The sequence below is a fragment of the Malaclemys terrapin genome, chromosome 1 (assembly GCF_027887155.1).
Source record: "Malaclemys terrapin pileata isolate rMalTer1 chromosome 1, rMalTer1.hap1, whole genome shotgun sequence".
NCBI lineage: Eukaryota > Metazoa > Chordata > Testudines > Emydidae > Malaclemys > Malaclemys terrapin.
The window spans coordinates 212,897,386-212,910,276 of record NC_071505.1 but is presented as its reverse complement, the minus strand read 5'-3'; the positions used below and the strand labels follow the sequence as shown (position 1 = coordinate 212,910,276).

General features: G+C 37.8%; 1 protein-coding gene across 6 annotated transcripts in view; it reads left to right on the top strand.

The window, feature by feature from the left end:
• The window catches only part of CNKSR2 (connector enhancer of kinase suppressor of Ras 2), a 355,628-nt gene that overhangs the window by 249,867 nt on the left and 92,870 nt on the right, over positions 1 to 12,891 (top strand). For all 6 annotated transcript variants that reach the window (XM_054006269.1, XM_054006250.1, XM_054006260.1 and 3 more), the window contains 2 exons: positions 10,572 to 10,620; positions 11,391 to 11,563. In XM_054006269.1, coding sequence (XP_053862244.1) covers positions 10,572 to 10,620; positions 11,391 to 11,563 — 222 coding nt within the window. The remainder of the gene's footprint in view (positions 1 to 10,571; positions 10,621 to 11,390; positions 11,564 to 12,891) is intronic.

Below are 12,891 nucleotides of genomic sequence, written 5' to 3'. Positions count from 1 at the left end.
AAATATAATTTAATGAATTGGGTAACATTCAGACTTTAAGGTCCATTGTTTTGTGCCTTTCCTGTGTATGCAAATACTTCGGCAAATCAGCACAATGTTTTTTAAGTGAGCAAGTTTTTCTAAGCACTCCTCCTGGGATGCTTTGAAGATTGTTCAGTCTGAGTCCCAGCAGCATTACCAGTACTCCCAGTGCTACACCACTCTCATGCTCACAGTAGCCACAACCTCACAAACTATCAATCAGCACTGCAGGTGGTTTACTGTCCGCTCTATAAGAAGAATAACTCTTTCTTTTTTGCACTGGTGGGGTTGGGGAGAGGAGTGTGTGTGAGTATCTGCCCGCACTAGGAAAGAGGATATTGGCTTTCGTTTTATTGCTTCGTATCCTAGTTTGTGACTCAGCCAGTTCATTTCTGCTCTTGTATTTGTGAAAAATGTAAATATAGATTAAACATCAGAAAATGATACTGTTTTTATATGCCAATAATTTCCTTTTGTCCCCTTTTCAAATATTCATCTTTGCTTTGACCCTAACTCTAACCAGATGAGATTTCTGACTCTAGGGATTTTTGAATTTAGAATGGCTCTCAGTACTGTAACTCAGGGATCACTACTGCAAGCTTATGATTGAAAAAAAGAAATGTTCATGTTACCTTTTTCCACACTCTGAGATGTTCTGTTTCACTTTGCACTTAAAGGAGATTCCTTTAGGGTCACAGAAGGCAATATGCTTTGTATCCTGGAATGACCAGTTCTTTTACCACCTTAAATCATGGGAGAGGAAAAATGGTGTGATATGACTTTTAATTATATTTATAATGGATGAGTTAGATACTAAAATGCTCTTTCCCTCATTTCCCTGTGGAAACTTTCCCTGCATATTTTCTTGGGTCAAGGACTACCTGATTTCAGCACTGATGTGTGCAGCTATTACTAGAGCTATTCCTGGCGATATGATGCAATGATAAAGAAGCACAAAGCACCACTTGCTGGAAATGTCGTTTTAGTCCTGAAGGGTATGAATTCAGTGACATCTCCAACTCTTGGAACTAATTATAATGACACATACTTGGTAACTTAACCAGTAGATAGAGGTTCTCTCATGATGAATGGCACAAAGCAATTTAACCAGCTGGACAAACAAGCTTGTTTTGAAATCTTCTTCTTCAGAAGATGAGCAAGAGAACAGTACGCTAATTGTAAATGTCTTCTCCATCAGATCCTTTGGTATAAGTCTGCCTTTCTAAGAGGCTACTCTATGCTGATTGCCTATTTCATCAAAGTATATTATAAACACCTTCCTCATAACTCTAGAAAACATTTGATTCCTGTTAAAATGGGAGCACAGGTCTTGCAAATAAGTCCATTAGTATATTTCCTCTGTATTGCTACTTGTTTTCACCAGAAACTTGATTTAGTTTTGGAAGTCAGAGCAGATGCTTTGTATTGCCTGTCTTATTCATATAGCTTATATTCCAAAGTTTTTAAGGGAGAATAGTTTACAAAGATGTATTGTCTGGCATTCAAAACACTAGAGCAAAATTCTGCCCTCGTTACTGTGGCACAGACAGACACAAGGGGAATGGCAGCCCCCAAACAGGGTGCATGCAGGCTGAATGGTGGCTGAGAGAGATCTGGCTGGGGTAACATGCCCAGCAAGATTCCTTGCTGCTGCTGCTGCAGAAGTAGCTGTGTACGCACTCCTGTCATAAACACCAACTAGCATCTGTAGCGTGTGTGCAGGAAACTCATGGCCTGGCTTTGTCCACAGCCCCCAGTATTCTTCTGACTGTGGCAAATGATTGAGTCATTCTCACTCACTCTCCCCGCCCCAATGGCTCTTTTAAGTATGAGAGTTATAGGGCCAGAGAGAATGACTCTGCAGCCTGGCAGCTAGGGCACACACTTGGAAGCATCAGGGTCCAATCTCCCGCTCCAGTGATGCTTTATTTATACATGATGGAACAGCGTCAAAAGGAAAGAGCCCCATGTCAGAATATCCCGTAGCTCAGTGGTTAGACCACTCTCCTGGGAGGTGAGAGACCCCTATTCAAATCCTGTCTCCCAGCTGAGTGCTCTAACCAGTGGCCTAATGGGCACCATCCATCCCGTGTTTTGATGGGACCCAATCTGGTGGATGGCATCTGACCACACCAACCCAGTGTGTGACTTAGATACTCCTACCCCAGTTCCTGGATTGCTCTCGGCCTTAGAGAAGAGATAGGCACCCACATGCCAAGAGAGAGACAGCAGTGCACATGCCCAGAAACAGAAACTTAGGTGCCTTGAGAACTTCTACAGCAGAAATTTTAGGCACCAAGTGAGTTTAGGCGCTTGTAGGGTTAGGCAATAGCCAAGTGGATCGCAGTGGTGTAAAACTGGGATTTAGGTTCTGGGGCTCTGTCTGTAAAGCAGCAAAATACTTAAGCACTTGGTTAACTTTAAGCATTCAAGTCATCCTATTGAACTCAATGTTAATAATATAAAATGAGAAAATATTTAGTATTTTCACTTCATCTTTTAATATTTACATGCTATACAAATTAAAATTGTGATATCACACACATACCATATATCATGAATATTGAGTCTAAACAGGATTAAACATCTCCCTCTCTTCACCAAAGAATAAATATAGTAGATTTAAAATCCCTGGTGACTACTTCGTGTTTGTCTGCACCGGAGATTTTTGCACTGGTGTAGCTATACTGACTTAGCTTTTGAAGCCAGGGAAGCTACACTCCTGTGCAAATCATTCTTTATACTGGTGCAGCTGCATCAGTGTACCTGCCTTAGTGCTGAAATGTCGACTGTAGTCAAGCCCTTGGAAGCCATCTTTTCAAATACCATCACCCGGTAAAGAGAGAAAGAGGGAGGGAGGAAAAGTTCCTGAAATGTCTTAGATATGGCTTCAGTAGTAAAAGTTCCCTGAAAGTTCCAAATAAATTTCTATTAATGGTTAAATTTCTCCATTCCCTCCACATAACTCCCCCCCCCAAAAAAAACCCTTAATTATCATTTTCTGCAGAAATTCTTTGATTCAAAGATTCACATGTGCATAACATTCTATTTTTAAATTATAACAGTGTAGAGCTCCACGTAAATAAATTCTACCTATCACTTGGCTATTTTTTCAGTTGCAGTCTAGAATTCTCCAGTTAGAAGCAATTCAGTCAATCTAGCATCAAAGTGAAGAATTCTTTTCTTCTCTTTCTTTTCTGAGATCCCAAATGCTTCCAGTCACAACTCTAAAACACTAGGGACAGGCTACCCAAGAAAGTAAACAAGCCAAAATGCTATTAGTAAATAAAAAAAAATTACTTGCAAATATTTGTGTGTCTAGAACTTCCTCTCCTTTTGCCACGCTGTTTTTCACAGCCTCTTTTATTCACTAACTTGTGAACATTCTGGAGAGGTAATATTTATTCATCAAAATGTGTTTAGCAAGCAAACATCATAAAAACAACCATGAATAACGTTCATGTTTTCATTCTCACTAGGAGAGCTCCAGCAGCTGTTTTGTAAGCTCTTTGGGATGGGAGTTGGAAAGAGAAATTAAAAATAAAACTTTTTTAAAAAGCAACACTAGTGAGGTGGCGTGGTGAAAAATTATTTCAACCACCACCAAGTAGGGTTGAACAGGGCTATCTAGTCTGGCAGCACTTCATAGTTAGGGATTAACCTGGTCATCCATCTGTGTGCTTGAGGGCAGCCAGGCCGTGAAGAGAGGAGAATAACTACAGTGGAGCACATACCCCCCGGTACCTCCTGGCCTGGTAGTATCAGAGGTATATGCTGTGCTATGCATTTAGAAGACAATCTGAGGAGCTGGTGAGAACAGTGGTGGGAGTGGCAAGCAGCAGTTGCACCAGACAAAGAAAGCGGCACTACAGCAGCAGCCAGTAGTTTCCTCCATGCTGACATCAACAAAGTGCTGGTGCTGGGTCTGTGCAGGCGCGCATATCAGAGAACAAAGAGCACCAAGACAGCATACTCCATGACAGTATGCAAATATTGGAGATACGTGTCACAGGTCAAGACAACTGCACATGGATTCCCCCTCAGTGATTCAACAAGGGCACCCACTCTCAGTCTGTTGCCTCTCTTGGGGGGAGACACACGTCCCTCTCCCTTTTGATTGGGGTATTCCCAGGCTGCACAGTTCCCTACCTTCAGTGTGTTATTCCTAGCACCGACAGGTTGCCCAAGAACACCTGCTTGCTTTCTCTTCAGAGATGGATAACTGTGTAACTGCTACAGTTATAAGTTACCACACAGCTCTTTCAAAGCAAGCCTACTTTATTCTTATGGTACAAAGCGTCACAGAGAAAATATAGTAAACACAATAAAAGAACCTACACACATGCTAATAAGCTTAGCAGGTTTCATCCTAACTCTCAAATGGATTCTGGCAGCTGCAGCCTTTTAATACCCCATCTTAGGGGCATCCTTGCAAGTTAATTGGAGCTTCAGTTCAGAACAAGCACACAGACTTATGAGGCCTCTGTAGACCAAGTCCTTCCAATCCTCCCTTAGGGTTTGGGCCCTCCATAGACCACAGTTCCTGTACATTTGCTGGATCAGGAAGAAGGCCCTAAATTAGTTTAAAATAGGATTTCATCCACAAGTCTTTCCTTTGTCTCTTGGTCTCTGGAGAATCCAGTTTGAATGTGTACGTGCATGTCTTCTGGGAGGAATGAAGTGGCTTCAAAGGCTGATCATGGCAGAAGTTCATTACCATCTCCCCTGCCTATTAGAGAAGGTTCATACAGTGCCACAATAACACATACACAGTTACATTTTAATACAATGTACCCCAAAGTTGGTAACCCCAATTTAGTAAGGTTTAACTTTAACTCAGAAAAGCTTATCTTAATTCCATAAAGTTTGTTCAGGATAGTAACAGGATACTGTCACAACGTGAACAAGCGCTGATGAAAAATGTCTCCTCATGCTGCCAAGTTAGTCCCATTGAAATGGGTGACTAGTTATTTTCTGGTTTGATAAATAGTAATTTAAAACGTTGTCATTAGTTAAAATAAAGTTGATCAAGTATAATATTTTCATGCTTAAGAATGTGCTTTAATCCCACTAAAGTTAAGCAAATGAATAAATGTTTTGTTGAATGGAGGCCTTAAATCTGTTGATGATGATATAAGAATAGTCGTATATTAGTGCTACTGTCAGCTGCACACATTTGCATTGCAACTAAGTAATTAGAACCTGTCTTCAGTGTAGAGTGTTTAATTTAAGATTGGAAGATAACTGAAGAACATGATGCTTATCTCTAGTTTTAAGTGCCTCGAAGGTTAATTGCTTTATTGCCCTACAGTACTATGCTTACAAAATTTGCAATGCATATCATTCACTCCTGCTATATAGAAATATCATCAGTATATTGAAGATTTTTGAAATCTAGGGAGATGTAGAAGATTTGCCAGTCAAAACATTTTAATTATTTTTTGTGAAAGAGAGAGTGAGAGAGAGTTGGGACAGTGTACTTTCATTAACAAATGTAATGTGTGATCCATTTTTAAAGATTCTGAATATAAAAACTGTGACTTTTTTTTTTTAAATTAGAAAAATCAAACCATTACATATAATTATCAGGGGAACTATACTGATGTTTGTTTAGTTTATTCGAATGTCAGGCACTACTATCTTAAGTACAACATGCATCTGGGACAAAACTAAAAGGGAAAATGTTCCATTAAAAAGAATTATTTTGATTTTTTTTCTGCTATTAATGCAAACTAAGTTTGGCATAGATCAATCCATCCCAGTATTGTCAAATTTCAAATTAATTAGCTTTTAACACTAATGACTATTTCTGAGAAACCAAAATTAAACAAACTGCCAGTTAGTAATTTTGCAAATTAACTACTAAGAGGAAACAGCTGCCTAAAAATTTCCTACAGTTAGAGCCCACTCTCGTAGTCTACAGATTCAGTGCTGCAGAGTCAGGCCCTTAATGCATTTTAGTTTGAATTATCTTGAGATGGTTAAATGCCTTAGAAAGAAAACACCACATTTCTATGAGCTCTGTCTTTAATACTCTTAAAATAGGTGTGTTTTAGTGGCTGCGGTTGCAATGGAAATGATATAATTTAAGATACTTTTTTATAGTTGATGCTCTGGTTTGGGCATGCGTATCGTTCAGGCACTTTAGTGTTGGTATATTACTAAACAGGAGACATTGAGTCCATTCAAATAAATGAGATTTAAGATAATGCAGGGAGTTTTCAGTATAATTATGACATGAATCGAAGTGGCCCTGCTTTTGGAATGAGAAGTTTTGCTAATTGAAGTTGTGGTATATAGCATATTGTTCAGAGCATGAATAAAATGTTGGAACTTTTTCCATTAGCAACTATTTCTACTTGAGTTGATGTACCCTTTGTTTCGTATTTACAGTGGCAGTAGAGTTTCCATTCTATTAGTTATGTTGAGTAACTACTACGTAAGGTTCAGATTCTGTCATGGGTATTTTTAGTAAAAGGCATGGACAGGTCATGGGCAATAAACAAAAATTCACAGAAGCCCGTGACCTGTTGCTGACTTTTACTTAAAATATGGGGGCTCTGGCCCCAGGCGGTTTCTCCAGCCCCACCACCGTGGCAGAGGCTGAAGCCGTGACGGAGGTTCATTAAAGTAATGGAATCAGTGACCTCCATGACAAAGTCGTATCCCTTACTAATAACTGTCTTTCTGAAGTGGGTTTTAGCCCACAAAAGCTTATGCCCAAATAAATTTGTTAGTCTCTAAGGTGCCACAAGGACTCCTCATTGTTTTTGCTGATACAGACTAACATGGCTACCACTCTGAAACCTGTCTTTCTTTTGTGTGTGAAACCAGGTTCCTTTTTAATTTCAGGATTTTTCTCAAAATGTGTAACAGAGATGAATTCTTGAAAGCTGGGGCCGGTCATCTATTTAAATATAGTAGATAAAACTTAAAGGTGTATTGAAATCAATACTCTACTTTGTAGCTCATTAAAAATATTTCAGTATCCAGTCTGATAAGCCATTGATTAATAGAATTTTGCAGCAAAATATGAGTTTGATGCAGTGCTATGGGTTGATTTTGCTGAATTCATAGGATTTTAACATTTTACCTTTTTATATGTATGGCATGTTCCAGGCCTAAATAGAAAAGGAGAAAAACAGTTTGAGGACAGGGTGGAAAAACAATATCTAATAATTGGTGAGGAGCTGCAGTTAGACAGTTGATTGCATTCAGCTGCAGCATGGGAGTCTAGTAATCACTGTATCACCATGCATGGGAGGAGGGATAGCTCAGTGGTTTGAGCATTGGCCTGCTAAACCCAGGGTTGTGAGTTCAATCCTTGAGGGGGCCATTTAGGGATCTGGGGCAAAAATCTGTCTGGGGATTGGTCCTGCTTTGAGCAGGGGATTGGACTAGATGACCTCCTGAGGTCCCTTCTGTCAAGGCTGTATCCCCACTTTGAACTTTAGAGTACAAATATGGGGGCCTGCATGAAAACTTCTAAGCTTAACTACCAGCTTAGGTCTGGTCCGCTGCCACCATCCCAAAGCTAATTCCCTTCCCTGGGTAGCCTTGAGAGACCTTCACCAATTCTCTGGTGAATACAGAGCCAACCCCCTTGGATCTAAAACAAGGAAAAAATCAATCGGGTTCTTAAAAAGAAGGCTTTTAATTAAAGAAAAAGGTAAAAATCATCTCTGTAAAATCAGTATGGAAAATAACTTTACAGGGTAATCAAACTTAAAGAGCTCAGAGGACCTCCCTCTAGCCTCAGGTTCAAAGCATAGCAAACAAAGATAAACACTCTAGTAAAAGGTACATTTACAAGTTGAGAAAACAAAGTAAAACTAAGACGCTTTGCCTGGCTTTTTACTTACAAGTTTGAAATATGAGAGACTTGTTTAGAAAGATGGGGAGAACCTGGATTGATGTCTGGTCCCTCTCAGTCCCAAGAGCGAACGAACTCCCAAACAAAGAGCATAAACAAAAGCCTTTCCCCCCCCCCAAGATTTGAAAGTATCTTGTCCCCTTATTGGTCCTTTGGGTCAGGTGTCAGCCAGGTTACCCGAGCTTCTTAACCCTTTACAGGTAAAAGGATTTTGGAGTCTCTGGCCAGGAGGGATTTTATAGTACTGTACACAGGAGGGCTGTTACCCTTCCCTTTATAGTTATGACACCTTCCAACCCTGATATTCTATGATTCTATGCACCACCAATAGAGTAAATAAAGAAACCAACACTTTGGGAACTTGACCCTCATGCACGTTTTTGGAATCATACATCCCGTGAGTATGCAGTTGAGTCATTAGGTCCATTTATACATACCATTCTAGGAAAATGTCATCTCCAAGGTGAAACTGGAGCTAGTTTTGTTCTGCATAGAACCAGTCAAACAAATTAAAAACCTAAACTCATTCCTGCAGAGCACACTTAGATTATATGTTCAGACCAGAAGCACTTTTATAGCTTGTGTTTAAAAAACAAAACACCTTTTTAAAGGTATTAAGTACCACTTAGGAGAAAATAAGCAAAACTTCTCCTTTCCAGTTTAGGTGAATTAATCGTGGAAAACACTTAATACAGGAAAGTCAAATGAAATAAAATAGTGGGTTTTTTTGCACTGACAGCTGTCAAGGTTTTTTTTTTAAATATTAAACTGTCTACACTGAATTAAAGTAAGATTTGCAAAAATGCCTAAATGACTTAGGAATACAAGTCACTTACACACTTCTGAACATCTCACCCTTTCCTTCTAGGGAAATACAGACATATTTAGGCCTGTATAAATAGATCCATTGAATTTGATTCAGAGTTGGAATTGGGCTAGCTGGCTTTGCTAGCTGGGCCCAGTGGACTAGCATCATTAGAGGAAGGAAAGGGACTAGACACAGTCAATCAGGAGTAGTTGTCCCCACACTTACCACCAAAGGCAGGATGATTTCAAGCAGGGCCCTATGGATTTTTTCCAACATGGAACTCCCGATATGTAATCACTCTTTCATTCCCCTACACCACACCACCCAATCCCATATACTCTGATGCTATCTAGGATCAGACAGGGGTGGAGATAGGGTTTTCAGGGATCAGAGTCCAGGCCAGCTGCTTGGTTTCATGATGTTACTGTTAATTATTGTGGCAACGTTGTTGTATGGATTTAATTTGCTGTTTGAGAATTTGTCAGAACTTCAATGGGAGAAACCCCTTGCAGATGGAAATGGGTTGTCCCTTTCCCATAATGTGAACATGTGAGCTAAGTCATGACTTATATGCAAGAAGTGGGAAAGAGAAGTTGGGTATGGAATGGACCTTAAAATAAAGAGAGCTTTGTAACATCACACCCCACCCTGCTTTGGGAAAGTTTATCTTATTAATTAGGAGCAGGCTTCAACCCTGTGGGGCCATCAGTATTTTAATTTTGATTTATTTGTAACTTGTTGGACTAGGAGATGCCTGAAACTTTTGGTTTTTATATTGGCTAAATAAAACTTGAAGCAAGAGGTATTTACACTCAGACACTCTTCTGTGAATTTTACTGCTGTTACCAAAAATATAGTAAGCTAAAATACAAGGCAACTAACACTAAAGTGGTGCATGTTTTTTATTATTATTATTAATTATTATTATTTATTATTATATTTTTCACTCACTGAATAATGGACATTTATTGGTATTTGAGTCTTATAGCAGACGTGACCCTGTAGTATAGCCTTTTATCAGCAAGGCCCTAAATACAGAGATAATTCAATTCTGACCTTATTTTTGTGCCAATACTTAAAATTGCTTGGGTGTGTCGGCTCTTGGTTACTAGATTCAGTCAGGACCAGGTAAAGGACATAACTTTGTAAGTCAAGGGTCTTTAGTTGTGGAACTGTCTCGATCTTCCATATCTTTTGGGACATGATAATAATAAGGCACATTTATTTCAGCAGATTTCTCCCTGAGTTTTGTTTCTGGACCCCTTCCTTTTTTTTTTTTTTTTTCCAATTTCTCTCTCTCTCTTTCTTCCCCTTTGTTTATTTATACATAATAAAAATAATATAGCACTCAAAAATTCAAATACTGAAGGCATCTACAAGCAAATCTGTAAACATTTCTAGCACCATCAGAAAAATATTTTGTCATAGTTTCATAAGGCATTGAAATAAAAAAAAAAACCATACACTAAAATCAGAAATTAAGATCAGCTATCCAACGGACCACCAAACAGAACTTCCCCCACAGGAGCACTACCACTCTAAATGAGTGAAAAATGTCCTGTTAACACAAACTATAGTGGAAAAAAAGAATGCCTGTTTCTGAGAGAAACTTTAGTTCTAATTGGTGAGTTGATTTTAACGTGTTGTATTGTTTTCCTTCAACAGTTCATGAAAGTCTAAAATAAAATTGTATTTTTCCACTGTTGCTAGAAATCTGCCTAGGACATTTTTTAAATTTTGCCTGGTAATGCTTTTGGTGTTCAAAGTTTTGATTGCTATTTTTATAAGAATTTAGGAAGGGCTTGGAACACACTGACTAAGTACATTGTTAGTTTTTCACTGCTTTTCTGTGTCTTCATTTGCTTACAGACCTTTCAGCAGTCTTCTCTACAACAGAAAACTAAAAAGAAAAACAAAGGTAAGCATTAAATGAGTACTTTTTGAAGTGATGATAGAAAATAGAAATGTGAATATTACTGTTTAAAATATTGTAGTATTTTACAGGTTGCAATTTGTTAGCCTGAACCAAATTTATAGTCCTCAGTTATCCATATGACAAAACTGTCCAACCAGGATTAACAGCTCTTCTCTGATTCAGCACATCTTAACTATATTCAACATTCTCTTTTACAGAGGTCTGAGCATGTTACTGAATTGTACTATGCAGGGTTTTGTGGGTCTTTCGAATATTAGTAAAGATGTACTTTTCAAAATATTGTCCAATATAACCCAATTTTAATCTTTTTAAAATATATATTTTAAGCAGCCCTACCTGTATGTACATTCATATGTAGCTATTTGTGTGTTTACATATGTTGCCATGAAATGAACAATCAAGATGTACATAAACATATGTACCCACATAAGACTGTATTTGTATATCTTGTCCTCCTTTCCTATAGAACACATCTTGTTGCCTTCATTTATTGCATTTTGTCTTGTGTTTAGATTACAAGATCTGTAAGATAAGAGAATATATCTACTTTTTTTCTTTTGCCATGCACACATTTTGTTGCTTGATTAAAAAGAAATAACAATAATGACAATGAAATTATTATTGAAATGTTTTTGTTAAGTTTGTAACGATGGATTTTTAGAGAAATTTAGCATGTTGTGTTTGATTGATTAAATGCATAATGTGAAGCCTTTCACATATACTCATTTCAATTTAACTATTGGCATTTTTAGCTCCTATTCCTGGTAAGAGCAAAAGGCGGATTTCCTGTAAAGATCTGGGCCGTGGGGACTGCGAGGGCTGGCTTTGGAAAAAGAAAGATGCCAAGAGTTATTTCTCCCAGAAATGGAAGAAATATTGGTTTGTTCTGAAGGATACTTCTCTATACTGGTATATCAATGAGGAGGTAAGAAATAGGCATATTCGTTGCTCATCCCGTCTAATGCTAATAAGTTTTATACTGTGTTGTTGTCATAATTAGATGGAAGGTCAAATCCCATCCTGAAAACAGGTGAGTGATTTTATTCACCCAAATAATCTTACTGAAATCAGTAAGACTACTTGTATGACTAAAGTCACTCATATGCATCAGAGTTTGCAGGATTTGCCCTTTAAAATTTTTCTTTGTAGCATAAGGAAGAATGTAACTACTCACCTCTGTATTCTGGTACCCTTAATAGTGTGTAATAAAGTCGTTGTTCTCTCATGACAACAAAACACAAATTTAGAAGAGCGAATCTAGAGTCATTTGTCCCTGTCATAACTGAAACAACATTACAGCCATAATTTATGTTGCATTTGGGGGTACCTTATTTAATTGTAATAAGGAATCTGTGGTATTACTAAAATCCACTGTAGTTATGCAAAACGGTCTCAAATTGTGTTCTCTTTTGATACATTGTATCTAATTTGGATTATCGTTTTGAGTGCTTAATTATATACTGATAACATTGGAAGAGCATCATTGAGCTGCCTAAGACCCTGATCCTACAAGGGTCCCTCATTTATCTAATTTATTTGCTTCTTTGGAAGAATAATTGTTTTTTAAATCCTTTTTTGGTGGAAAGGACTCTTTGCCAGTTGGGTGAAAGATCAGAATTTCTTTTGGAAAATCCAACTTTTTTCTTAATGGAACTCTTTTTAGGAAACTGAGATAATCTTAAACTCTGATAGACTCCCATGTAGTAAAATATATTTACACTATGTCTCTGAATTAGGGCTGTTAAACGATTACAAACAATAATAGAATACTATTTATATAAATATTTTTGGATGTTTTCCACATTTTCAAATATATTGATTTCAATTACAACACAGAATACAAAGTGTACAGTGCTCATTTTATATTTATTTTTATTATAATATTTGCACTGTAAAAATAAAAGAAATAGTATTTTTCAGTTCACTTAATAAAAGTTCTGTAGTGCAATCTCTTTATCATGAAAGTTGAACTTACAAATGTAGAATTATATACAAAAAATAACTGCATTCAAAAATAAAACAATGTAAAACTTTAGAGCCTACAAGTCCACTCGGTTCTACTTCTTGTTCAGCCAGTCACTCAGACAAACAAGTTTGTTTACATTTTCAGGAGATAATGCTATCCGCTTCTTGTTTACAATGTCACCTGAAAGTGAGAACAGGCGTTCACATGGCACTGTTGTAGCTGGTGTTGCAAGATACTTAGATGCACTAAAGATTCATATGCCCCTTCATGCTTCAACCACCATTCCA